The sequence below is a fragment of the Cyrtonyx montezumae genome, unplaced genomic scaffold (assembly GCF_038088225.1).
Source record: "Cyrtonyx montezumae isolate F1298 unplaced genomic scaffold, pur_monq_1.0 scaffold_3, whole genome shotgun sequence".
In the NCBI taxonomy this organism is placed as follows: Eukaryota; Metazoa; Chordata; class Aves; order Galliformes; family Odontophoridae; genus Cyrtonyx; species Cyrtonyx montezumae.
In genome coordinates this window covers 83,823,889-83,847,999 of record NW_027072034.1, presented here as the reverse complement: position 1 = coordinate 83,847,999, position 24,111 = coordinate 83,823,889, and the positions used below count along the sequence as shown (strand labels likewise).

General features: G+C 41.0%; 1 protein-coding gene across 1 annotated transcript in view; it reads left to right on the top strand.

Annotated features, from left to right (window-relative positions):
- The window catches only part of GSK3B (glycogen synthase kinase 3 beta), a 135,951-nt gene that overhangs the window by 38,430 nt on the left and 73,410 nt on the right, over positions 1-24,111 (top strand). Inside the window, exon 2 of the mRNA XM_065742125.1 lies at positions 13,085-13,278. Within this exon, the coding sequence (XP_065598197.1) occupies positions 13,085-13,278 (194 nt within the window). The remainder of the gene's footprint in view (positions 1-13,084; positions 13,279-24,111) is intronic.

Here is a 24,111-nt window from a genome sequence, read left to right as displayed (position 1 = left end):
CTATCTATTTCTGCCAGGGGTAATATCTGTATTATGTTAATGGCACGCTTACAATTCCTTAATATTGAGATTATGTTCTACTTGAATTCAAAGCCATCTTCAACTTAAGCTGACTTGTTTCGTTTTTGTGCTATTCAGTGTCATTATGAGCAGCACTGAGGCTGTGTAGTCTTAGGGCTGCTCTGTGTTCTGAAGCAGGACCTGTGCAGTGCTGTGCAGCTTAGTTTCACTCTCTTCACGAGTGACTGATGTGCCTTTGATTCTTCAATTAGCGTTGGACTGGAGATTGCAGTTCAGTGTGGGGATTTCAGATGAGCTCCTTGTTCAGTCTGTTCTAAGCCATTTTATTTATTTATTTTGCTGTTTGTTTCCCTATGCCTTTTTTCTCACCCACAAAGGATATCAGTTCTGAGCAGCTGGCTGTTTTCTTACTTGTCTCTGAGAGTTAAATGGTATAAAATACTTTTCATAACTGGCTTCATCTGTCTTTCTGTTGGGATTTTGGCTGATGTATTAGATTCCTGAGTATCTGTTTCTCACTGTGATTTCATCTGCAGACTGATTATGCCATAGGTTGGTTATCTGGTGTTGTTTCCTGGCCTTACAGGGAATAGTACATAAAAGTACATGCTGTGCTCCTCTTCTCTGTAGTGTAAACTTGGAGAGTAAGAGTGGTACTTCTTTGGTGGCTCACAAAGCAGTACTGCTGCAAATTCTTTTGTTGAATTTCTGGTTCCTGCTACTTTTTCTCTTTTTAGTATGGTTCTGATCTTGGCTTCTTGACTTTTTTTCCTACCTTTCTTCACCTTTACTTCTTTTTTTTCTTTATTTATTATTTTGGCCTATTCCTTTCAGGCATTTTCTTCCTTCCTCCATCCTCAACCATCCTCAAATAACTCTGGTACTTGCCTGCACTAGCTGACCATTATACAGTTTCCTGTGAGATCTGCTGTCTCAGCCCAGCTTGGTTGGTTGGTGTGTGGTAGGCCAGCCTGCAGTTCTGGGACAGGAGCTTTCTTCTCATCAGAGTGGCTTAGGTTGGAGAGGACCTTAAAAGATCATTGAATTCCAGCCACCCATTAAATCACATTGTTTGGGGCCCCATCCAGCCTGGAGATGGGACATCCACTGCCTTTCCAGGCAATCTGATTCACCACCCTGTGTGTTAAGAGTTTTTTCCTAACATCTCACCTAAATCTTCCTTCTTCTAGTTTAAAGCCCTTACTCTGTCACTATCAGATAAGCTGGAAGAGTACCAACATTTTAGACTAAAAGCTCCCTTCAAGTACTGGAAGGCCGCAGTGAGATCTCCTTGGATCTTCCTCTTTTCCATGCTGAATGAGCCCTGCTTCCTCAGCTTTTCTTTGTAAGGGAATAGCTTCAGTGCTGTCATGATTTTCGTGGCCTCCCCTGGACCTGCTCCAGCAGCACTACATCCCTGTGCTGGAGGCCCTACAGCCATTGATGTGCCTGGCACAGTGGGCTCCTGTTCACAGCTGATCCTTAAGCACTGCTGTAACAAACAGGATTGAAGGATTTCTCATTTAGACTCCATAAGTGTGGAGACTGCCTCTAAGATGCATTAAGATGTTCTTAACTCATGCAGTGCATTGTAGGGAGGGTTTTGGTGACTTGGAGCTACTGCATGCAGGTCTCCTGTGATAAAAGATGCTGAGAAGTAATGAAAAGGGAAAAGTCAACGATAATGCCTGTTCCTAGGGGTCAGGTATGTGTTTGGCTAGGTGACATACCTATCTATGTTTAACCAGCATCAAATCCTAGGACAAATGCAGTTAAAACCAAGCTACGAAAGTCCACAAGTAGCAGGCCTCCCTCTTACGCAGTTTGTTCAACACAGTTATGAAAGACTTCCATCTCATACCAGAGGGGGAGATTGCAGGTCTTTCAGGAATTCCCAGAAGATGGTATCAATTGTTAGCCTTTCAGAGAAGAGAGGGGAGGTGTGGAACCCTTGCCAGAGCTGTCAAAACGAGTGTATGGGTGGGTGTCCGGATTGAGTGTCAGCTGTGCTAGAAGTCACCAATGGATGCATTGAGGATCAGCTGTTGAATGGCACGAGCAAGTGTGTAAATACGATCCGTTTGTAACTTGGGGCTCTTCAGTGCCCTGTCAGGGCTTGGTTACAGGGGGGTTATAAGTTATTACGTGTCAGCTGAACTGCTATAGTTGTCTTTGGCAAACACTTGCTAAATCATGATCTCTGATGATGTAAGAGGGAGGAATAACTAAAGGAAGCTTCAAATGAGAAGTTCTAGTACTGTATGCTTCCTGGGCTTGCCTGGGTTTCTCAGACAGATGTATAGCATAGATATAGACTGATGAGGCCACAGTAATATTGTGTTGTTTCCACATACTCCTTGTTGTAGCACATCTCATTCCGCATGTAATCTGTATGCTCTTTGGGGCAGGAATGACCTGACCCAAGATGATGAAAACAGACATTGTTATGATCACTTTAGTACTCGCTGCATAAACTGTGGAATCACCTTATCTAAATGTAAAGTTGATCTATGGAGCCAGGCAGCGTGTGTGGAGTGGGCTTGTCTGCATATGTGTGTGTGAGGTGGGTGGGCAGAGAGGAGAACAGAGAGAGGACCTGCTAAAAATAGCTACTAATGTCTGCCAGACTGCTTATGAAACAGCACTAGCAGCCACTGCTACGATTACCTTAATTGTATGTTTCTGTATTTTTTTCAAAGCAGAAGTTTAAGTGTAAGCATTCAAGTGAATACTTTGTTTAATCATGGGGAAAAAATTTTTTTCATGATGTAGGTAGATTTTCTTTACCCCACCTCAGTGTTAGCAGTAGCTTGATAAAGCTTTTTAGCTTATGAATTTACCATGCCGGTCTGTTTGCTGTGCTGGGAGGAGTGCTTGGAGAAAACTGCCACAGATGGTGAAGGTAGAAAGGTATGGGCACTGGCTCACATAGTGATAGGAAGAAAGGCTTGAGGAAAATGATTTTTCATTTTGACACCAAAAGTAAATATCCCTTTAAATATGACTTAATGGTTTACAGCACTGTGGGATGATGACCTGCTGGGCCTTAGTGGTGGCCACCCAGCAGCTGGCTGCTGAATTCCCTTCTGCCACTTGGACCCAGAGGAGTCATCTGATGGCCCAAGTTATAGTGTCTGTGCTAACACAACAGGCCTCTTCCCCTGCTTTTCCTTCCCTGTGGGTTTTATTTTGTCAGATTGCTCTGAGTCAAGCTTATGCTGGAGAAGATGAGCACACTGCAATGTGAAAGTTGTGCTGTGTTTGCCTTGACTTCCTTAGTTAAGAATTAAAAGCCTGTGGAAAGTAAATGCCTTAGAGCTTAGCGTGACCTTGCAGCGACCGTTTAATGAGACCATCACGTGAATGTTCCTGGAGCTGTGAAGCATCTTGTTATTTTTTAAATGATTGTTTGCAATCTTAAGCTTTCAAATAGAGAAAATGGAACTGCTCCTCTAAAATAGCGGCTTAAAACTCTTGTGACATTTGGAATGATTGGACTGAAGTGTAGTAAATCTAGATGCTATTGCTTAGTAAATAGCAGGAGAAAAACTGCCCGTGCATCTTTTCTGTTCCTTGTGACATACTGACCTCAAAAAGGCATGAAACAGAGTGCTTGATTTATACACTTGTTCATTTTTTTTTAATGAAGTTATTTTGCCTTTCTGATCTGGTGCATCATATTTTATAGCAGCGTCATAGTCTGTTTTACAGTGATGGTGACTTACTTCTACCTAGTATTTACTGTTTTCTCCAGCTTTTAGTTACATCCTGAAGACACTTAGCATTTTTTTTACTTAGAATTTGTGTGGCCATCTTAGTAGTTCTTTTATGCTGGCAGGTTTTGAGATGATTGACATCTAGAAAGCTCCATTAACATTAGGTGCAAGTGGAATGAATATGTAGGTGTGTATATGTATATATATTTTTTCCTTTGTTCCTGTGTGTCCAGACAGAAACAAAGAGGTTTAAAAACCTGAGTGATCCTTGTATGGCTTATCAGTTGCTGCTAAAATTGATCTGATTGTGAATTGGCACACAATTGATGGTAGCTATTGGTTGGCCATTATCAATAAAGTTAAAAGGAGGATTGTTTCAACTTTTCATCATTTATCACAATCTTCTATTTATTATAATTTGTCAACAATTTCTAAGCTGAATACAGATTTTGATTGTGATGGAAAGCAGCATATTTAGTATTGAGCGATGACGCTGTTACATGGGGGCCCTGGAGAAGTATCTGGTCTGCATAATGTTGTTTAAGTATTGAATTTTTGTGGCATTCTGAAGACCCAGAGAGATCATCACGATCATCATGTCCAGGCTTTCTTATTTCAAGCCTGGTAGTTGTTGCTCAGCTACACAGTAAGCTTTAGAAGCAATTCCAATCTGAAATAAAATGCCATGCCACAGAAATCACACCAACTTTCAGAGTCTGTAGAAAATTCATGTCCTTGATATTTGACTTCTTTCCAGTTCTGTCCCAGACTCTTGCAACTTTTGTTTCTGATCTTTGTATGTAACATCTTCTCTTATTACTAGGGCCCTCAACTGAAATTTCTGTGCCTTAAGTGTGTCTTTTAGGTATAATGCTCATTTCAGTTTTCTCTTAGACTTAAATTGGTTGACCTCTTGAAGTCTCATTCAAAGGAATGTATCTTTCTGACCTTTTCGGATAATGTCTGTGGCAGTGTTTTGAGTTATCTCTGAATTCTAGTCACCAGAAGTGAGTACAATAACTTATGCATAGATGGCAAGGAGGGAAGAGAAATTTATTTCTTGATTGTTTCCTGGCTGATGTTCTTTTAGATATCCACCTTAAGGATTGCTTCAGGTCTCAGTAGCAGTGTTCAACTTAGGTTTTTCTTTCTGTTCCTTGCTTTCTGGGGTGCCTTTCAGGTCCTAGTAGATGCTTGCACTCTTTGGGTTTGACGCCATGGCCCACTACCCTGGTTCCTAAAGCCCTTTTATGCCTGGATTTTGCAGGGAGGGAAGCTGCTTCTTCATTATGTCTTCTCTCTGCACAGCGCTGAGTTCTATGTTGCTTTTCTTTCAGGCTGGTGGCAGAAATGTCAAGAAGACGAACAGTTAATACCTGTGGGGTCTCTACATAGCTCTTCTTAGTTATGTTGAAACCTACAGCCTAATTGTAATTTGATTAATAATCGTACTTATTTCTTTATGCTTGTTTCTTGGTTAATGTAGGAGGGAGTAAGTCACAAAACCCTGAAGAAGTGGGTTTATATCAAGGCTCTTTTTTCTTTCTACTCCATATGAGCCTGCAGTCTGTGCAAAAATGTGGAGCCCAATGATCTAGTCTTCACAAACCATGTTACTGCTTCTGTACTAACAAAGTATCTGACATGATTTGATCTGGAATTATCATCAAAGTTAAAGGATCATAGTTACCTGGGTCATCCCATTTGTGATTGTTCTGTAATCTGATTGCTTTCAAAAATCAACACCATTTCTCAGCTAGCTCTTCTAAAATCCTTGGACTCAAATTGTGAGATTCTTCTGATCTTACATAATGTCTGATGGCTCTTCTTTTCTTACGGGTATTCGGTTTCAGTCAGGAGGTCAGATGACATTTCCTGTGCCAAAACCAGTATGTAAATTTATTGAGTGCTTCTGCGATCTCTGGGGATGACTGACATATGAGTCTTTGTTTGGTGTTTGACTTGAGCTGTTTTTGAAATATAGAGGTTTCCTTTTGTATTAGTAATAAAATATATATATATATTTTAAATGTTATATTTTAGACTCCTTACTTCGATTTTTTCTAATTCCGTTGTTGTAATTTATTTCTATCTTCTGCCATCTCCCAGTGGGTAATGTTCATTCATTTCACTGGTGAAGGGAGGATGCTGCCCAGTAACACAGTTCACAGAATCTTAGAATTACTCAGGTTGGAAAAGACCTTAAAGATCATTGAGTCCAGCCACAGCCTAACCATACAACCCTAACAACCCTCTGCTAAATCATGTCCCTGAGCACCACATCCAAATGTTCTTTAAACACACCCAGGGATGGTGACTCAGTCACCTCCCTGGGGAGCCTATTCCAGTTGATTAACAATCCTTTCTGCAAAGAAGTGTTTCCTGATATCCAACCTAAACCTCCCCTGGCACAACTTAAGGCCATTTCCCCTCCTGTCACCAGTGAGAAGAGACCAACCCCACTTTTGCTTGTAAGCACCTTTTAGGTATTGGAAGAGTAATAAAGTCTCCCCTCGGCCTCCCCCAGACCAAACAACCCCAATTCCTTCAGTCTCTCCTCGTAGAGCACGTTGTCCAATCCCTTCACAAGTCTTGTTGCCCTCTTTGGACCTGCTTCAGCACTTCAACGTCTTTTCTGGACTGAGGTGCCCCAAACTGAACACAGTACTCGAGGTGGGGCCTCGCCAGTGCTGAGTACAGGGGCAGGATGACTTCCCTAACCCTGCTCACCACACCATTCCTTATACAAGCCAGGATGCTGTTGGCCTTCTTGGCCACCTGGGCACACTGCTGGGGAAAAAAATCATTTTTGTATTTTGTTCCCTGTACTGGCTCATAATTATTAGCTTTTATTGAAGTTAACCTTGCTCAAAATTGTGCTGGGAATCCATGTTATTAATTCGGATTTACCTATCTAGGTATCAGTAGTATAATTGTAATGCAATTGCTTGCACTTAACCAACTACTGATTTGATCAACTTCTTTTTGTCAGTTAAATTCCACAAAATTTCCCACGCCGTATGCAGGAGAATATTTAGAAAACTGTCATCTAGAGCTGTGACTTCTGCTGCTGACTGTGTTATGACCTCAGTCATGTGTTGCTTACACTGAAGACTTGTAGCTGAGGACTTCTAGACCTCTTTCTTCTTTCATGGGTCATTAACAGGTATCTAAGCAGCCAGGAGTTTCGTTCCTTAGTGTAATCTGATGGGCTGCATCATGTCTTAGCAGATGACTTTTCTTGTGCTTTCTATTAAGGCATTTGTTTCACGGTGTATTCAGATCCTTTGACCTTCTCAGTTAGCAATGAGTGAAAATCACCAATGTGGTTCTGGTAGACTTCCATTGCCCCTGGTCACTCATGTCCTGTAAGCAGAGGTGACAGCTGCTGGTTGTAACCTATTGCACTTGGCAGGGGTTACATGCACTGGTGTAGTATTTCCATGGCATAGTGCCTTGTTGAATGTATCGAACATAAAGTAGATTAAGATGAGAGACCGTGGGAAGGGGAACAGCCTACAATATTGACTTAATATTGAGCAATATCTTTGTAGGGAAGTGGCTCTGAGAGTTAAAACAGATCAATGGAGGTATTTGAATCAAGTGGAGACAGGTAGCTATGTGACCATAGACTTCAGAGAGTATGATGTAGATGTGTGAGTTCTTCTTTTAGCTCTAGGACACATCATTAACATCTAGTGGGATGACTGTGCATGGTAGCATGAAGAAGTGTACCAGCTGGAGGGTGGAAGAAGAGCAGGTAGGTAGAGTTAGAAGGAAGGGGAAGTGGAGGAGTTCGTAAACAGCACGAGGGATTGAGGTTGTGTTTGAAGTAGGAAAAAAGCAGAAATAAACATCCTATTAATTCTTACTGCCCTTCAAAACGTATAAAATAGAAGGAAAATAGATTATATGTAGTTGAAAGATGTAAATAGTCATAGATCTGTCTGTGTGTGTGTTAGTGTGCATCTGTACTGCTCAGTCAGAAGTTAAACAGCTGAAGGGATGTAGAGCAGACATAACTTTGGACTTTCTCCAGGCCTATTCATTAGAATGTATGGTGGGAGTTGGGATCAATAGCAAAGGAAGTCTTTCATGGTCTCAGAGGATTGAAGTGAATTTTATTGACTGACAGCTACGTTGAATCACTAGCAAAAAGCCTACGTGCAGGATGCTTGCAGCTTTGTGCTGGCAGTAGGGGTCTGCAGCTGATGGGATATTTATATGAGGAAATCCTGGTCCAGTAGCATAATCCATTGTCATACCTGGGTAAACATCATATGGTGGGTTTTTTTTTTTTGAGAAGCACGCCTGTGTTTCCTAAACCATGTGAATGTCTCATTACAGTGATGCTGATCTGAGTTCATTTGGGTGTAACTGATGAGTTGTACAAACAGAATGAAGAATTTAATATGAGGGCTGCTCTGAAAGTAACGCCTCCTGTTTTGTTACGTTGGCTCACAATGTCAGAGGTGGACATTGGTGGTATGGCAGTAGAGATTGCACCTTCCCAGCAGATGCTCTGTTACTTCTTGTTGCTGTGAGACAGATGGCAGTGGAGGGGCAGTCTGACAAAATGGCGTCTGACATGGAAGTGCAGATAAAACAACAAAGGTTTCATTGAATTCTTCGATATAGAAAAAGTTGCACCTGTTGATGTTCATTGGTGCTTTCTGAATGCTGATAGAGCACAGTGAGATGTGCGTCTCAGCAGTGATGACAGCAATGGAAAGACAAGCCACATCCCGGACAGACAAGTACAGTAGTCACACCACAAAATGAAGAGTTTCTCAATCAGCTCATCCATGTGAATTGGTGGATTGTGATCAGTGAACTGTGTCTGGAGTTCAGTATGTGCTTCAAAGCTTTGGGAAGGATGGTGGCAACATTGCAATATCACAGAGTTTCTGCTGGGTGGGTCACACAAGAAAAGAAAGAACAGTGTATTCAGGTTTGTCTGGACCTATTGAACCAATACAAGGCTGCAGGTGATGGTTTCCTGGATTGTAAAATTAGCAAAGATGAGACATGGTGTTGTCATATGAACTGGAGTCAAAACGGTAATCCATGGAGTGGCAATGTGTGAATTCTTCTTGGAAGAAAAAGTTAAACATGCAACCCTCAGTGGATAGAGTGTTGTGCACTGCCTTTTGGGGTAGGAAAGGGGTGATCTTTCTGGATTCTTGAAATGCAGACAAAACATCAACTCTGACTGCTATATTGCCATGGTGACTAAGCTGAAGGCTTGGCCGTACCAGAGAAGGAGGCAGTCTTTCTCTTGCAGCGTGGTAACACCTGGCCCTGTACCACTTTGAAGACCAGAACACATGGCCAGTCTTGGCTGGACTGTCCTAGCACACCCACCATGTAGTCTGGATTTAGCACCTTCCCACTTTGATCTGATTGAGCCGATGAAAGATGGGCTCTGTAGGCAACATTTTCCTAGCAGTGTCATCATCTTAGCAGCTGTGGAACAGTGGATCACCTTTGCTGTACAGATTTTTACAAGCATAGCATGCACAGCTGATGGTAGACACTGTTTAAAAAGTGGTGTTTTTTGGCTAAGAATTTGCTGTATTTAAAATAGTGTTATCGAGCTCTGTTTCTGTTGTAGTTTCTCTAGAAATAAACAGAAGGCATTACTTACAAAGTGACCTACGTATACTCACAGAATTTGACTAATACCCGAGATTGAAAGGGTAAATTATTGCACTAAGGTAAAATGATGATATGAGCCATGCTAAAATCTTACTAAGATGCTGTAAAATAGTGTTCAATTTTGCAATGATGCTTTAATTAACTGTTGTCTTGTGAGTGTAGTACATTCTTTTCTTCACCAGAACTGATTTCTATTCTCTGCTTTCAAACCACTGACTTTACCTAATGCTCGTAATGTGTCCCATTTAGTAATCGTGTGCTGGAGGGTGGAAAGTGAGCTAGAAACATCAGAGCATTTGGGAATTATAGTGTGTTAATTTTGTTTTCACTTGCACTTCTGTGATCCACCTTCTGCAATTCGTCAAGAGCACCCCTATGTACTATGGAATGGATGTTAAACACCTAAACAAGTGTCTTTAACAAATCGGTGTTTATTTTTACCTATGTTTCTGTCTTGGATATTGAGAAGTTGGTTTACTTAGATGGTGGTTGTGCCATCATGTTAATTTGCTTTTTTTGTTACAGTGTAGCGAGGTACCATTAGCACCACAAATCAGCTTGCTGGAACAAACAGTAGTGGCTGTTCTGATGTGAGCTGTAGTGTTTTGGTGTTTGGTCCCTTCTTCCTTATATTTTCAAGTTAATCTTGTAGACCTTCTGCAATCCCAAGGCGTTGAGAACATTGTGCCCGCCTAGCCAGTGGGGACACCAAGTCTGGCAGCCTGAAACCCAGTAAGAGGCAAAACAGATGAGATGAAAACTGTCTCAGCTTCGCGTTGAGACTTGCTGTGGTGTGACATTTCCTGGTGTTTGCTGTTGGGAATCTCAATTTGGAGATAGCAAAGATTGCTGGAGAAGGGTGTTTCCTCTCCACCAGCTTTTGTCACACTGAGGCTAAAACCATATTTCCCAGAGTTGTTCCAGCAAACTTATTTGTATGCTGTTTGGCTGGCAAGTTAATTCTTGCTGTCCAGACACTAAGAATTGGCATACATGCTGAACCGGGTACGGGCTTCTCAACAGTTAGTACATGAGTGGCAAAACTGGCTTGGGGCTCCTGGATGCTGGTGTGATACAAACACCTATTCGTATGCTTGGGGAGGAAGTAAGATGCTTGCTGTTTGGAATCAAAGCTGTCAAAAGTGCAGAGTGAATTTTACCTCACAGTAACTTAGTTTCAGATATTCTCTAACGTAGGCCAAGCACTTCACATCACAATGGGAGTTGCTGGTGATGAGTTTCCTTCTACCTCTGGAGTTTGGGAGAGTTGGGGAGTGAGCCTCATAACTTGTAATCTCAAAACTCCAAGCTTGTGACCAAGCCTGGAAAAAAAAGAGGTGGGGAAGTAGAGGATTTACCTTTTATATGATAAGGATTGCTACTGCAGGAACATAGATGTCACCTATCTGTATAGGCTGAGTTAGAATGTTCATCAGAGAAAGTCAGCCAAATTGAGGTGGACAGCTACTATGAGAATTACACTTACATCTTGTTTACAAAAAAAAAAAACCAAAACAAAAGGAGTTTCAATGTTCTTTCTCTTCTTGGCTTCCATCCTTGTAATTCTTAAAGTTATCAAGGGGGAGGGTTAATCTTCCATGCAGTTTTAGTCTGCTTTCCCTTTGTTTTCCTTTCTCTCTGAGCAGATGTTTATCTCCTTTTTTTTCTTTTTGTTGATTTGCTGTTTTCTCTTCAAATGTATAAAACTGATTCTCACCTTGTGAATATTTTGGGGGAAGGAATCTATATATATCTACTGGGTATTGTTTGGCAAGTAATTGTCATCCTTTGCAGTAATGTTCTTCTTCTTAAATTTGTTTGTTTCGTGGAGCAGTTTGGTGCATAAAAGCAAACAGTTTGTAAGGACTCAAAAGGTAAAGAGATGAGTAACCGTTAATGTGATCTTTTCAGGAGCAAATAATGCTATACCAACCCACTTGGTTTCTGCGTTTATGGATGCAGAAGTAATAGCAGATGCATGCATCTTGACTTAAACATTTTCAAGCTCATTTTCCCATGAGCAGCCTGGGAAAGTTCTGGACTTTTAGAAATCCCTTTATAGGGGAGCACAGGTGTTTGGTTATTTTGTTTGAGTGTAACATTGGGTTCAAGATGAAATAATATTTAAGGGGTTTCTGCTAACTCTTTCAGCAGGCTTGGAGGATTCCCTGTTGTGGTTTTTTTGTTTGTTTGTTTGTTTTTTTACAGTTTCTGAATTTAGCTCCATGTAGTGTTGTGAAATGGGTCTTCTTTCGGTGGTCACTCAGTATTGGAAGAGTACTGTTGGAAAGCCTTGGATGCAGTTCAGCTGGGGCAAATGTGGACTCTTTGGTCTTGATGAGAACAGCCAGGTGTGGAATGGAAAGGGGACGGTGATTGGCAGGCAGTGCTTCTGCACATAAGGGTTTGGCACCTAAACTGGCTGTGAGTCAGCCAGATTCTCACATTGCAAAAGCTGCAAACGTTGTGCTGGGCTGCACAAACAAGCGTGTTGCAAGTTGGGTACAAGAAACTGCTAGCATGCTGGGCAGAGCTCAGGTAAGCTTAAGCTGGAGTGCCTGCTTTTGGGTATCATTCCCGAGAGATGTTAGCAGTGGTGGGACAGGTCCCCAAAAAGAAGTAGCATCTTCATGTCCTTTGCAACGGTCCTTCATGTGTTGAGAGTGGAGCGGGAGGAGAGAAGGTGAAAGGGGATTGCATACTGTTTTCTTTGCCTATGGGGAGTGAAACTAGCAATATGCCTAACCCAAAGGTGACCTGAATTATGTATTAGAAAACTCTTGATACATGAGTTGTGAAGGTCTGAGGAAGCTGTGGAAGGGAGCTTTCCTAGTAAACAGGCGTGATGGGCACTTTGAATCCCATTCACGTTGTGTTGGTGAGTGATTTCTGTCAAACAGCAGCTTCCTTCTGGCTTTTCTTGCAGCCTTATTTGATAATGCAATCTGAACCATCAGAACTGAAGGACAAGTGCTGGTGTGTACTTGCAGGATGACTAAAACTTTGGTCCTGTTACAAGTAAAATCAGACTTTGAACACGAGGAAGCACATTAGTAATAAATTGTTGTCATCGTAGGCGATAATGGTTTTGTCTTTATGGGGAAGCAGCTGTGTTACTCAAGAGTTGCTGGCTGCCAACATCAGAAACCCACAGCTGCTGCATCTGCACTGAAGCACATGCACGCATGCAGTTACTTTGGATCCTGAGTGCATGTTCTTGTCTGTGCTCTGCTGCACAGCATGAAGCATGAAACTGAAATACTTTGTCATGCTGCTGGTTTTTTTTATTGCTGGATATGCACATGTGTTCGTGTGCTGCTGTACTGACAGCTTTGTTTCTTTCAGTTACGGGAAGCTATATGGAAATACGAGCAACTCTGTGTTTAATGTCACTTGTCTTAATGCAGAAATGAGTATTTCTTCTGGTCATGCAGCAGATTTTATTGCTGAGTTATTTATATCAGGAAAGGAATATTTCTTTTAATGATCAAGTGGAAACCTTGTCAAGCACTAAATGTGTATCAGTAATAAAACATATTCAGTGGCTTTTCTGCCTTTTGACATTTTTCTTCCTCACTTATATTAAAGCATGTCTACTGATTTAAGTCTTTGCCCTTTTCTGTTTCATTGTTACTAGTAATCTTGCTTGTGAATGTATTCTGATTATTTTCCTCTCTCTTCCTTCCCAGGAGACAAAGATGGCAGCAAGGTGACTACAGTAGTCGCAACTCCTGGACAAGGTCCAGACCGACCACAAGAGGTTAGCTACACGGACACCAAGGTGATTGGAAATGGATCGTTTGGTGTTGTGTATCAAGCCAAACTCTGTGATTCAGGAGAACTTGTGGCCATTAAGAAAGTCCTGCAGGACAAAAGATTTAAGGTAAGAGTATGCATAGCGTTAGAATATTCTTCATAAATGTTACCTTGTTTTCCATTTATTTTATGACAGTCTTTTTCATTTGTTTTCATTGGAGCACATAAATGCAAAATCATCCAAGACTAAAGATTAAACAGATGTTTTTTGATAAAGGAATATAGTTTAACTTGAAATGAAGTGAGTCACTGCTGTTACTATTAGCAATAGTGCAAAACAGGAAGCTGAAAATCTTGATTTAGTGTTGTAGTGCTGTTCCCTGATTGCAGACTTGATTCTTGACACAGTGAACCAGAGCAAAAAAAAGCTGACTTTTTTTTCTAGCATGGATTCTTCTCTAGTAATTAGCAATTAAGCTGCTGTAAGGAACAGGTGCCTTTGGGCTTCATTCTTGGGCGTTGCCACCTATAAAGTAGAAGGTTATGCTTGAATAAATCAGAAACTCCCCAGGCCAAGCAAGAAGGTAACAAGGTACTGAGCCCAGGGCAGTTTGGCCTGAGGGAGGATTACTTCCCTTCATTATCTGATTCATAAATGTGATCTCTTCTGACTGAAGACTAGTGAATCTTTATTCTAAGCAGTAAGTAGCCTTCTAAGAAATTTTGATACTTAAACCAAACGTAGGGCCATTAGCAACCTCATAACTGCTGTTATTTGCCCCTGCTTGGTGCTTGGTGTGTTTGACTGCTTTCCCGTATAGTTAAGGGAGATGCAGATAAACTAATTCAAGAGTGAATGGTGGCGAAGGTAACTGATTTTCCCACAGCTTTTATGACTAGGTCGGTGTATGGACTGTTCGTAGAGAAGGCTCTAAGGGTAATCTTGTTGGCACAAGCTAGATGCAAAAGCTTCTGAGCTTTAAGATAGGAATTAGAAACATGGCTAAGGAAAACTGATGATTTGAAACTCTTTTGAAAAATGTTGTAGAAGTCCTTCTGAGAGCTAGTGGATGATATTTTCACCATCTCCTTTGCAGTTCTTGTTTTTTTCAGTAACATTTCATGCCTTGCTAGCTTCACCGGTTATATTTCTAATTGGGTCCTGTTTTAGTAGGAAAACCATCCTTTTGAAGTATTTTGAAATTAGTAGAACATGCCTTTTCCTTGAATCTTGAAATTGATGTTATCATCAACAGTCATCACTGTATCACAGAGACATCAGCTAAAGAGTGGAAAGGAAAGAGGTTTTGAAATTATATTAATAGTGCAAGCATTGTTTAACTTATAATTGAAGGAGGTATTTAAAATTCTTACATTGTTCTTATATTTGTCAGATTTATTTCTGGCTTATATTATGTGTTAAAGGCAATTAGCACTGGAGAAGCAGTATGGGAGAAGAACACATTCTAAGAAAGGAAGAGGTAGGAGAATAACAGAAGCTCTAAATCTAGTCATTCTTAAAAGAGTTATTTGATCTCTTCCACTTTTATGGTTTTAGATGAAAGGCTAGTATGTTTCCCTTGCCATGTCGTGCTTGGTGGATATCGTAAAATCATAGAATCTCACTAAAGTTGGAAAAGACCTGAAATTGTCTAGTCCAGCTGTCTGCCTACCACTGATACTGCCTGCTAAACCATGTCCCTTAGTACCGCTTCTGCATGTTTCTTGAAAACCTCCAGGTTCCGTGATGCTTAGTGATGCTTCCCTTGGCAGCCTTTTCCAGTGCCCAGCCATTTCCTTCTGAGAGGAATTTTTTCCTGACGTTCAACTTGAACATCCCCTAGTGCACCTTGAGGCCGTTCTATCCCACTCTATCACTAGTTAACCAGGAGAAGAGGCTGACCCTCACCTTGCTACAACCTTCTGTCAGGTAGTTGTAGAGAGCAATAAGGTTTACCCTGAGCCTCCTTTCCTCCAGACTACGCAGTCCCAGTTTCCCTTAGCCATTCCTCGTGTGACTTGACCTCTAGATGAATCACCAGCTTCATTGCCCTTCCCTGGACACACTCCAAGGTTTCAATGTATCTCTTGTAGTGAGGGGCCTAAAACAGATCACAATACTCAAGGTATGGCCTCACCAGAGCTTATTACATGGGGACAGTCACTTCCTGTGTCCTTCTTTCTGCATTATTTCTGATACCACCCAAGATGCCGTTGGCTTTCTTGCCTACCTGGCACCCTGTTAGCTCATATTCAGCCAAGCAATGATCAACATCCTCAGATCTTTTTCTTCTGTGTAGCTTTCCAGCCACTCTGTCCCAAGCCTGTAGTGCTGGCACAATGTTGTTATGACCAAACTGCAGGACTTGGCACTTGGTCTTGTTGAATTCTAGTTCCCCAAAGAGGCTGTGAATGCCCTATCCCTGGAGGTGTTCAGGACCAGGTTGGATGGGGCCCTGGGCAACCTCATCTAACACTTGATCAAGCATTCAGCCGTCCTACCTGCGGCGGGGGATGGGAACCTGATGATCCTTGAAGTCCTTTCTAATCTAAGCCATTCTACAGTTCTGCGGGCTTCATCCCATTGGCTTCAACCCATCAATCCAGCCTGTCCAGATTCCTCTGTAGGACCTTCTCTGAGGCAGATGAGTGCTTCTCCCCAACTTGGTATCATCTGCAACCTTACTGAGCATTCACTCAGTTCCCTCTTCCTCATCATCAGTAAAGATATTGAACAGAACTGACTGTATTATTGACCACGGGGGGATACCACTCATGGCTGGTCTCCAGCAGGATTTAACTCAGTTCACTACTGTATCAACTTGTGCTTTGGACCAAATTTGTAGCTATTTTTTAATCCCATGATTTTGAGATTATGATGTAGGCTGTCAAAATGACAGTTTGCCCAAGCGTTATAGTTTCTGCCCATCAGATACTGGTAGTTTGTGAGGTCTTTTATGTTTGTTTGGTTAAATAAATCTGTATTGGACATCTAATTAAAATGAATGCCTTTGATTATTTTTCTTCTGGTATTTAATCAGTGGAATTTTTGTTATCAAAAATGTAGTGCTTCTTTAAGCCATTAGGAAAAAAGAAGGCTTGTTTTCAATATTAGCCCTCTTCTTATTTAAGGGAGAAAAAAAGCTAAAAATCCCATTATATTTATTTTTTGTGCCTTGAACTCTGAACTAATTGTCCCTGTATAGTAGACATGAGCAGGGAATGTTTAGTGTCCCTAAACTGGATGGAATTAATGTTAGGTATATGAGTAGATTGATGGGTTTATAGCATCAATTAAAAAAAGTTCTTTTAATTTAGTAATCTGCATAAGTTACATCTGCAGTATGATCTGTTTGGGGAATAAGAACATAAAATGTTACACATCACCTATCTTTGTCTTCAGCTTGCTTTTTTATCCTGTAATTCATAAGAGTGGCCCTTCCTTTCATTTTACACTTTGATCTGGAAGTGCATGTTCTGAAGGCTGAAGGCGCACATTCCTGAAGGCTGGGAGAAAGCTTCTGCTTAGACAGATTTGGAAGGTGCAGATAAGGTATCTTATGTCAAGAATAGTTTACAATTACTTCATAGTGTGCTACTCCTTGGGGACATCTGATCTAGGTTGTAAATGCTGGACTGAATATTTTATTAGGGAACTTGGAGTGCTTGTTACCTGTACAGTTTGGTTGCAGTTCAGAAGGAGACCTCCTCTGTTCAGAGGGCTGGCTGGGAAGTGCACACCAGCTGTGCTCTTGCCAGCCCAGCATGACTGCCCAGGTGGCAGTCTCAGCTGTGGTGACTGTAATTCCCACTTCTCTATCATGAACCCTTTCTTTGGTACTAGTGAGGAGAAACCCTACCATAGGCAGTGAAGGATGATGGTAGTAGTTGGCTTGCCTGTTTTAAATCAGCTTTCTCAGCTTTTGAGTGAAAAGAGGAGTGCTTCAGCGCACCTGTCTGCGGTGGTTACAGTGGTGGAGTTGCATCAGGAGAAGAGTGTTGTACATAAATTTCTGAATTTCAAATAATGAGTGAAATTTTTGGCTGTGCACTCTAGCTGGTGCCTGCTTATGTCTTATCACCTAACAGATTTACCTTGAGATATGCTGGACAATTTCTTTGTTGTGTCCTGGCCCACAAAAGTGCTTTTAGAGAAGACAGCAGGAAGTCTTGAAACTTAAAGAAGATTCAGAAACTTTAGGAAGTCCCAAGAGAATGTGACCTCTGGGCTCCTTCTGTATTTTTGCGAGTGTGGAGGGTGTTCATTATGAAAACACAGAAAACACACTGCAGTTGCTCATTTTTAGATTCCTTTCAGGAAGTTGTGGTACCTTTGTCCAGGTTTGAAGCTAGCTTGAAAGCTATTAACTGAAGCAGGAATTACCAAACAGTGTTGCAGTGTTTTTTACTTGTTTCTTTTTTTCATTTCCCTTACTATGACACGTTTATTCACTGAAGCAGAAGTAGTCTTGGTCTATGCCAGAGCAAAATAACTGTAAAATCTTCACTAATGTGTTGAGTGCAACAATTTATGTGATGGTATGGATAGTTTGCTGTGCTGCTACCTCCTTGTTGCAGTTTAGTTGGTTCTTCAGCTGTGGCACTGTGGTTCTAGCAAGGCTGTGTTTTAAACAGGGTCTCTGAGTTTTAAAATGGTGTGTGTTAGAATTAACTGTAACTTAGAGCAACACAGTGGATACACAAGGGATAGACTGAAAGGAACAGCTTGAACAAATATGCTTAATTTTGATTTGCAGTTCAACTGCCTTCATTAAGCTAGATCTCCATGTTAGTCATGTCATTTTGGACAACAGCATGATACTTAGGTGAGTGGTTCACAGATGGTGTGCTACTTGTCACTTACATGTAAGACCATTGCAGTCGTCTGTAGTTGGTGTGGAGAATCAGAAATTAACAGTTTGATGAGGCTAAACATCTCTGTTTGAAGAATGGTGCAAGACATCTTTAACAAGCTTTTTGCAGCTAAAACCTACTGGAATAACAGAATTTCCTGAGTGTTATCTCCTACCCTTCATAGATACTGTGCTTCTGCAGATGTGTAAGAATAGGTCTTCAAACAAGCATTGGTAAGGATAGATGCATGCAGTTAAATTATTTATAATCTTTTCCAGTATTTTCATCCACACTTTAATGCAGGCTCTTAATTACCATAGTCTCACTATGGTGCTTGGGAAAAAAATTCAGTAATATAAATCATCTTGCCCTGATTTTGTTGATTTGTTCTTTGGAATATTCTCCAGAGTGGAGAGCAGCATGACTGATTCTTAATTCTGCAAAAAGCAGTAATAAGGCAGCAGGTCTTAGCACACACAGGAAGTTCTGAGTCTGATTTTTGTTGTTTTTGTTACTCCATGCCCATGCTTAAGAAATCCTGTTGGAATGGATTCATGAATTGCTGGAAATATCTCTTGACCGACTGGGAATAAATACTGAACTCTGCATATCTAGTACTTGATGCTTTTGCTTTAGTCTAGGCTGTTGCTATCAAAATGGTCGGATTCTTAATCCTTCACCTTCTCAACTGATGCAGAATTAGGCATTGCATTTCCTGGGTGTTGGCCTGAAGTCTGCAGTAAGAATGAACCACATTCTGTGTGGGAACAGTTCATGCAGTGCAAGCCTTTCATGTCATTCAGAGACTGCTTTGGTTTAGCTCTTAAACTGCGTGTGCCATGGCTCAGTTGCCTGAATTTCTCAAGTAGGCACACAGGTCTTCCAGAACTTAAGAGTCTGTCAAACTAGGTCCCTGGTAGTCCATTAACATGAAGTCCTGTGTAGGTAAAGCTGAGGCTGCTAAATAGAGCAAGCAGTGAACTTTCTTCTGTTTAGCCAGATTTACAGCATTTACAGGATTATTATTATTGTGTTTTAATATATAAAAGTTTCAGCGTCAACCTGAGCTTTACAAGCTTATAAAACAGCAGGATGGAAAAGTAAGTATATGTTGAGGTTCTGTTTTTTCTCTTTCTCTGCTGGATGTGTGTACTTTGGGAAGCTGTTTGAGGTGCTTCTGAAAGAAAACCATTTTTATTTCTGTTCCAGTCTCAGATATATCAAGCTCCTAAGTATAAAAAGAACCTTTTTCAAATTGGTCCACATCCACTGTTGGTGTTGGCTTAATTACAGTAACTTTGATTATAGCATCTCACATGGAAAACATAAAACCACAAGGAAGAGTTCCCATTTAAAAATGATGTGTTCTTCAGTTATATTAACTTTTGAAGAGACCTTTCTGTTCAAAATGTTGAAAAATCTAAAGTTGACGAAGTTATTTAACAGATTTTGTGTGTCTGGTTGTGGTCAAACATGTCAGTCTGTAGATATGCATGTACAGAAAACACAAGCCTGTTAACTAATGAGATGCATCTCTTTGGCTGTCAGAATCTTGCCTGGTAACATATCACTGAGTCCATCTTCTCGTTTGGCTTAACTGGTTCCATTCCTGGCTGCCCTCTGTGGCCCTTTTCTTGTCTCTCTGTTATCCTTGGCTACTTAGAACAGAGAAGATAGCAGATATGTATTGGAAAATGTGCTGCGTTTTCTGTGGGCTTCGCTCTACCAAGGCGACTGTTAGCATAGTTGATTTCTTTTGACAGGGGTACACGGTACTCTGATTGAGTTAAAGCAAGCATTTTCTGTGGTCTATAAGTGCAGACTGTAGATAGTCCTGCCTATGGACTGACAAACAAGGGTTTGACAGTCAGCCCCAGCAGAAAAGCTTTTGAGGATGAAGTATCACGTTCTCTTCCATGCATGCTTGGTTTTCCCTTGTCAGGTTCAGACAGAGTGTACGAGGTATCTTCACTTTTTAGTATTTTAGCAAATCCATCTTCCAGACTCCTATTCCTGTGTACTGCAGCTTTGCTATGAGAACACTCAGCGTGGAGATGAAGAGAAGCCATCTTCCCTGTTGGACAGTTGAGGTACCTACCATGGTAGAACTCTGTCTCACTCTGTATATGCCTGAGCTGCCAGTCTTTCAGGCACTTGGAGTTGAGGGAAGGACATTATGCCTTTCTACAGAAGGGACTGAGAGGTGATCAAGCAGGTTTAGAATGAACATTGGCTTTGTCTTCAGACAGTGCTTTAGGTCTGAAATCAAGAGTGAGATACAATGTAAAAGTTAGACCTGCTGTGTTGCATTGATGGTAGTGTTTCTTGGTGGCCTTGTCATTTGCCTAGGGGCTCCACCAAGGACAAAACTTATTTTTGTTACTTTAATGTGTGTGAGCTAGTCTAGTGTTCTCATATCAAACATTGAACTGAAGGCCTTCTCACAAAATAATGTTTTCTTAATTTATTCTGCCTCATTTCCATGGGATGAAAGGTCATAAAGGATAGATGTGATGATGAGAGATAATAATGTTTAAACACCTCTCTTCTAAGTCTTTGAGGACTTTCACATCTTAGCTACTGTGAAGATCTGAGGGCTAATGAATCACTGCTCATTAGACCATTATGGAGGTGGCAGTTTTAGAAGGATGGCTTAATTTTATTGTTAAATAACCAAAAGCACCCTGAACAATAGTTCTGTCTTCGTACTACTTCAGTGTGATGCGTTATGCTTGTAATGCAAGGGGAGAAGAAAGCTGCAAATATTTTCCTGTGGCATTAGCTAATCTTAATAACTTCTGTAGAACAAGCAGAAAAGATCAAGTTAGCTTGACTGGAAGTCTTTTCAAAACTATCCCTTAAGCCCTTCCTATTTCTGTGTACAGGGTTGCAGTCCCTCTCAAAAACTGAGGCCATCAGATATGATTTGAAGTATCAGAGACACTTGGGCACATGCATGTTTGGAATATTTTCCCATGTTCTGAAGAACTCAAGGGCTGTGTTCTGTTGGAGAGCCTTTCTTCTAGTCTGTACTTTAATTATTGTATGGAGGCCAAATGTGCAGCTATGATCCAGCTTAGTTTATCCTGATTAGCAGAGATGTTTACCAAGATAATAGCATTTCTTACGACACTGTTTAATCTTTCTCTCGAAAGCTGGCTTATCTGAGCCAGTTCTGTCATTTGGCTGTTACTGTGATTGTGTTGCTTTATTGTTCTCAATGGGCTGAAGAGTCTGGATAGATAGCTAAGTTCTCACTCCAAGCCTTGTATTTCATTCAGTTTTCCTGTTTTCACAAAAACTGAGTATAGCCAACAAAACCAAAAGTCTTTGTGTACCCTTGATTTGGCAAGTGTTGAAGTGTGCAAGTGTACGGCTCGATATACCAATCCCTGGGCATACTCCTGGACCCTAAGAGGGCTAAGAAGCATATTCTTCAGTTGGTCTTATTTTTAAGTCTTTATTGACTTTGTGGTTATGTTAGAACTCTTTCTACATATGTTTCCTCATCTTCTAGATGAATTGGATGCATATTGGTTGTCAATGCAAAATAGATCACTTTGGGGCATGGAGACAAATCAAAGTTCTATTATAGGCACTGATTTCCCTTTTCTTCATTAGCCGTGCAGTCGGACTGCAAACTATTGCTTTTAGGATGCGGATCTGTCCTTTGTGTACATGCAGACTCAAATGAAGAACCTTTAGAGGTATTGGCTTTTGGTAGTCTTTTGCTTCAATAGTCCAGGTAGTTTGTGTAGCTGCTGTGATAGTGGTTGTGGCTAACATGGATGCAATGCCGTTCTGCAATCATGAGACTGAGAGTGGAGATTAAAGTTTAGAAGAATTCCACAGACATTAAGGTATGGAAATGTGTAGTTTCAGGAACAGAAATAGCTGTTACTCTGCCAGGTACTGACAGCATACTGAAGCTATTTGACTGCAGTTGAAGATGCTTCAAAATGCCTGATGCTGCTCACATTAAATTTCATTTTCCAAGGCACTTTCCTTTGTCCTTTCCAGCTAAGCTGTTTAAAAGCCTGAGAAGGAATGATACAGAAAAAAACAGAAGTCTGCGTGCAGTAGGATAAGCTGCTCTTTGTTCCTATTTGTAAATCTTGTAGGTGTTTTTTCTGGGACACCCCTGGGAGGGGACCTTGCTCGTAGTGCATGTTCCTAGGACTGTGTAGCCACAGTGAATGGTGACTTGAAGACTTTCTAGTTTTTGAGTGGTGAGCTGATGTTCAAAAGCAGTTGTAAAATATGTGTGTCTATATGGAAAAGATCTCTGATAGCCTTCAGAGCTTCTGTCATGAGCACTAGCATCTTTCCTCCTGGATCTCAGCAATTTAGTGATTCACTGCTGCTTAGGGTCATATACAAATTCTAAGCTAAATTTTTTTCCATCTTGTAGTTTTAGTTAAGACTACAAGACAGAGAGCAGGCATGCCTAATGCTCCTCAGAGCTGGCTAGCACTGCTGTTGTACTGAGCTCAGGTATTAAAGTGGAAATGGTGTCCCTTTGGGAACCTTCTACACCTGTCTCCCAGTTGAGAAAGAATAAAAGCATTTTACAGGATATAAATAGAGGATTAGTTGATCTTTGTTGAGATCAAAATGGTGTTTTTGAGACTGCTTAGAAGTTCGGTTCATGCAGTTAATTCAAGGCTTTTTGCTGTACCATTGTGTGCTCTCTCTTAGAAGTGCACAGCATGAGGTTGTGCCTGCCCACAGCAGATTGAGCTGAAGGGCTTTTACATCTAGCAGCATTACGTACCTGTGCCTCTTCCTTGCTGACTTTCACTCCTATTTGATTAAATTACGTTTGATGCAGTGTGCCCTTCTTAAGATGTGATTGGAGTGCACTGTCAAATGATTTGTTTTTTTTTTGCCATTTTTAACTTAAAATATTGTCTGCTATCTCAGGCTACAGCAAATGGCCTCTCTTGAATCCAGTACTCGTTACTTATTAAGGTATTCTACTTTGATAACTGAACACTTTGGGGGATGAAAAAGGGATAATTAATGAACTGTAAGGGACAGGAGGAGTGAAACAGACTCACCTGCTGCTCAGTAGAGGTTTCCTAGAGTAAGGCCAGGAGACAGATCTGCTCAAGCATGGTACTTCAGACCTGAGATGTGCCCTCCAGCGCTGTCTGCTAGCTCAGCCCACTCAGCTTCGTTCAAAACCTTGTAAATGAGCTGGCTTTATCCCTAGCTCTCCCTCCTTGAAGAGAAATACCTCAAGTTCAGCAAGCAAAATAAGGAAGGCTGCAGGAAATGTGGAAATTAGAATAATTTTTGATTTGCTACTTTGTTTTCTTGACTAGATCTGACATTTTTAAACTAACTGGTGTGCTCCTAGGAAGCTTTCAGAGCTTTAGGAGCTGTGTAGCTCTTGTTTCCCTTGCTACTGAAGGCAATATGCAGTGCCTACTTCTGGTCAGAAAAGTAGTACAGAGATGTGAGAAAATAATGAAAGCAAGCTATTTTTTGTTAAGCCTCTATAGTGCAGAGAAAAGGACCTTTGGTCTCTGGTTTTTCCTGTGGCTTGGATGCTTCCTGCTCCTGGGTAGAACTGAAGATGAGATGTGAGTGCTAGGCTTGTTTTTAGGCTGCATCATATAAGGAATCGCCTTTCTGCTATTTTACTCTGCACTTAAAAAAAATGTTTTGAGGGAAGTGTTTTGTTTTGTGTCCTTCTGAGGTCATTCCCTCATATTGTGGTTGTTTTTTTGTTTTGTTGTTGTTTTTTTTAAATCTGCACTATGCAGTGCAGTTTGGCAGGACTAAATTTAAGGATGAAAGAAACAGCGAGGTTTTGCTGGACGACCTTAACTTCTGTATGTTCTTCTGCAGGAAGTAAAACTGGATCTGAATTTTGAGTGACTTCATAAATGTTTGTATCATGTAATAATGCCTGAAAAAAGAAATATTATGGAAAGGTGACAAGACATTCATTCCAGTAAGGAAAATATTGTTTATGGTGCTTGATGTCCTGGTTTTGCATTGATAGATATTTTAAAGTATAAAGAATTGTGTCAATACAAAGCTCACAATGAACTTGTATGGAACGAGGATGACGCCCACTCCAAATCCTGTTCTGCTT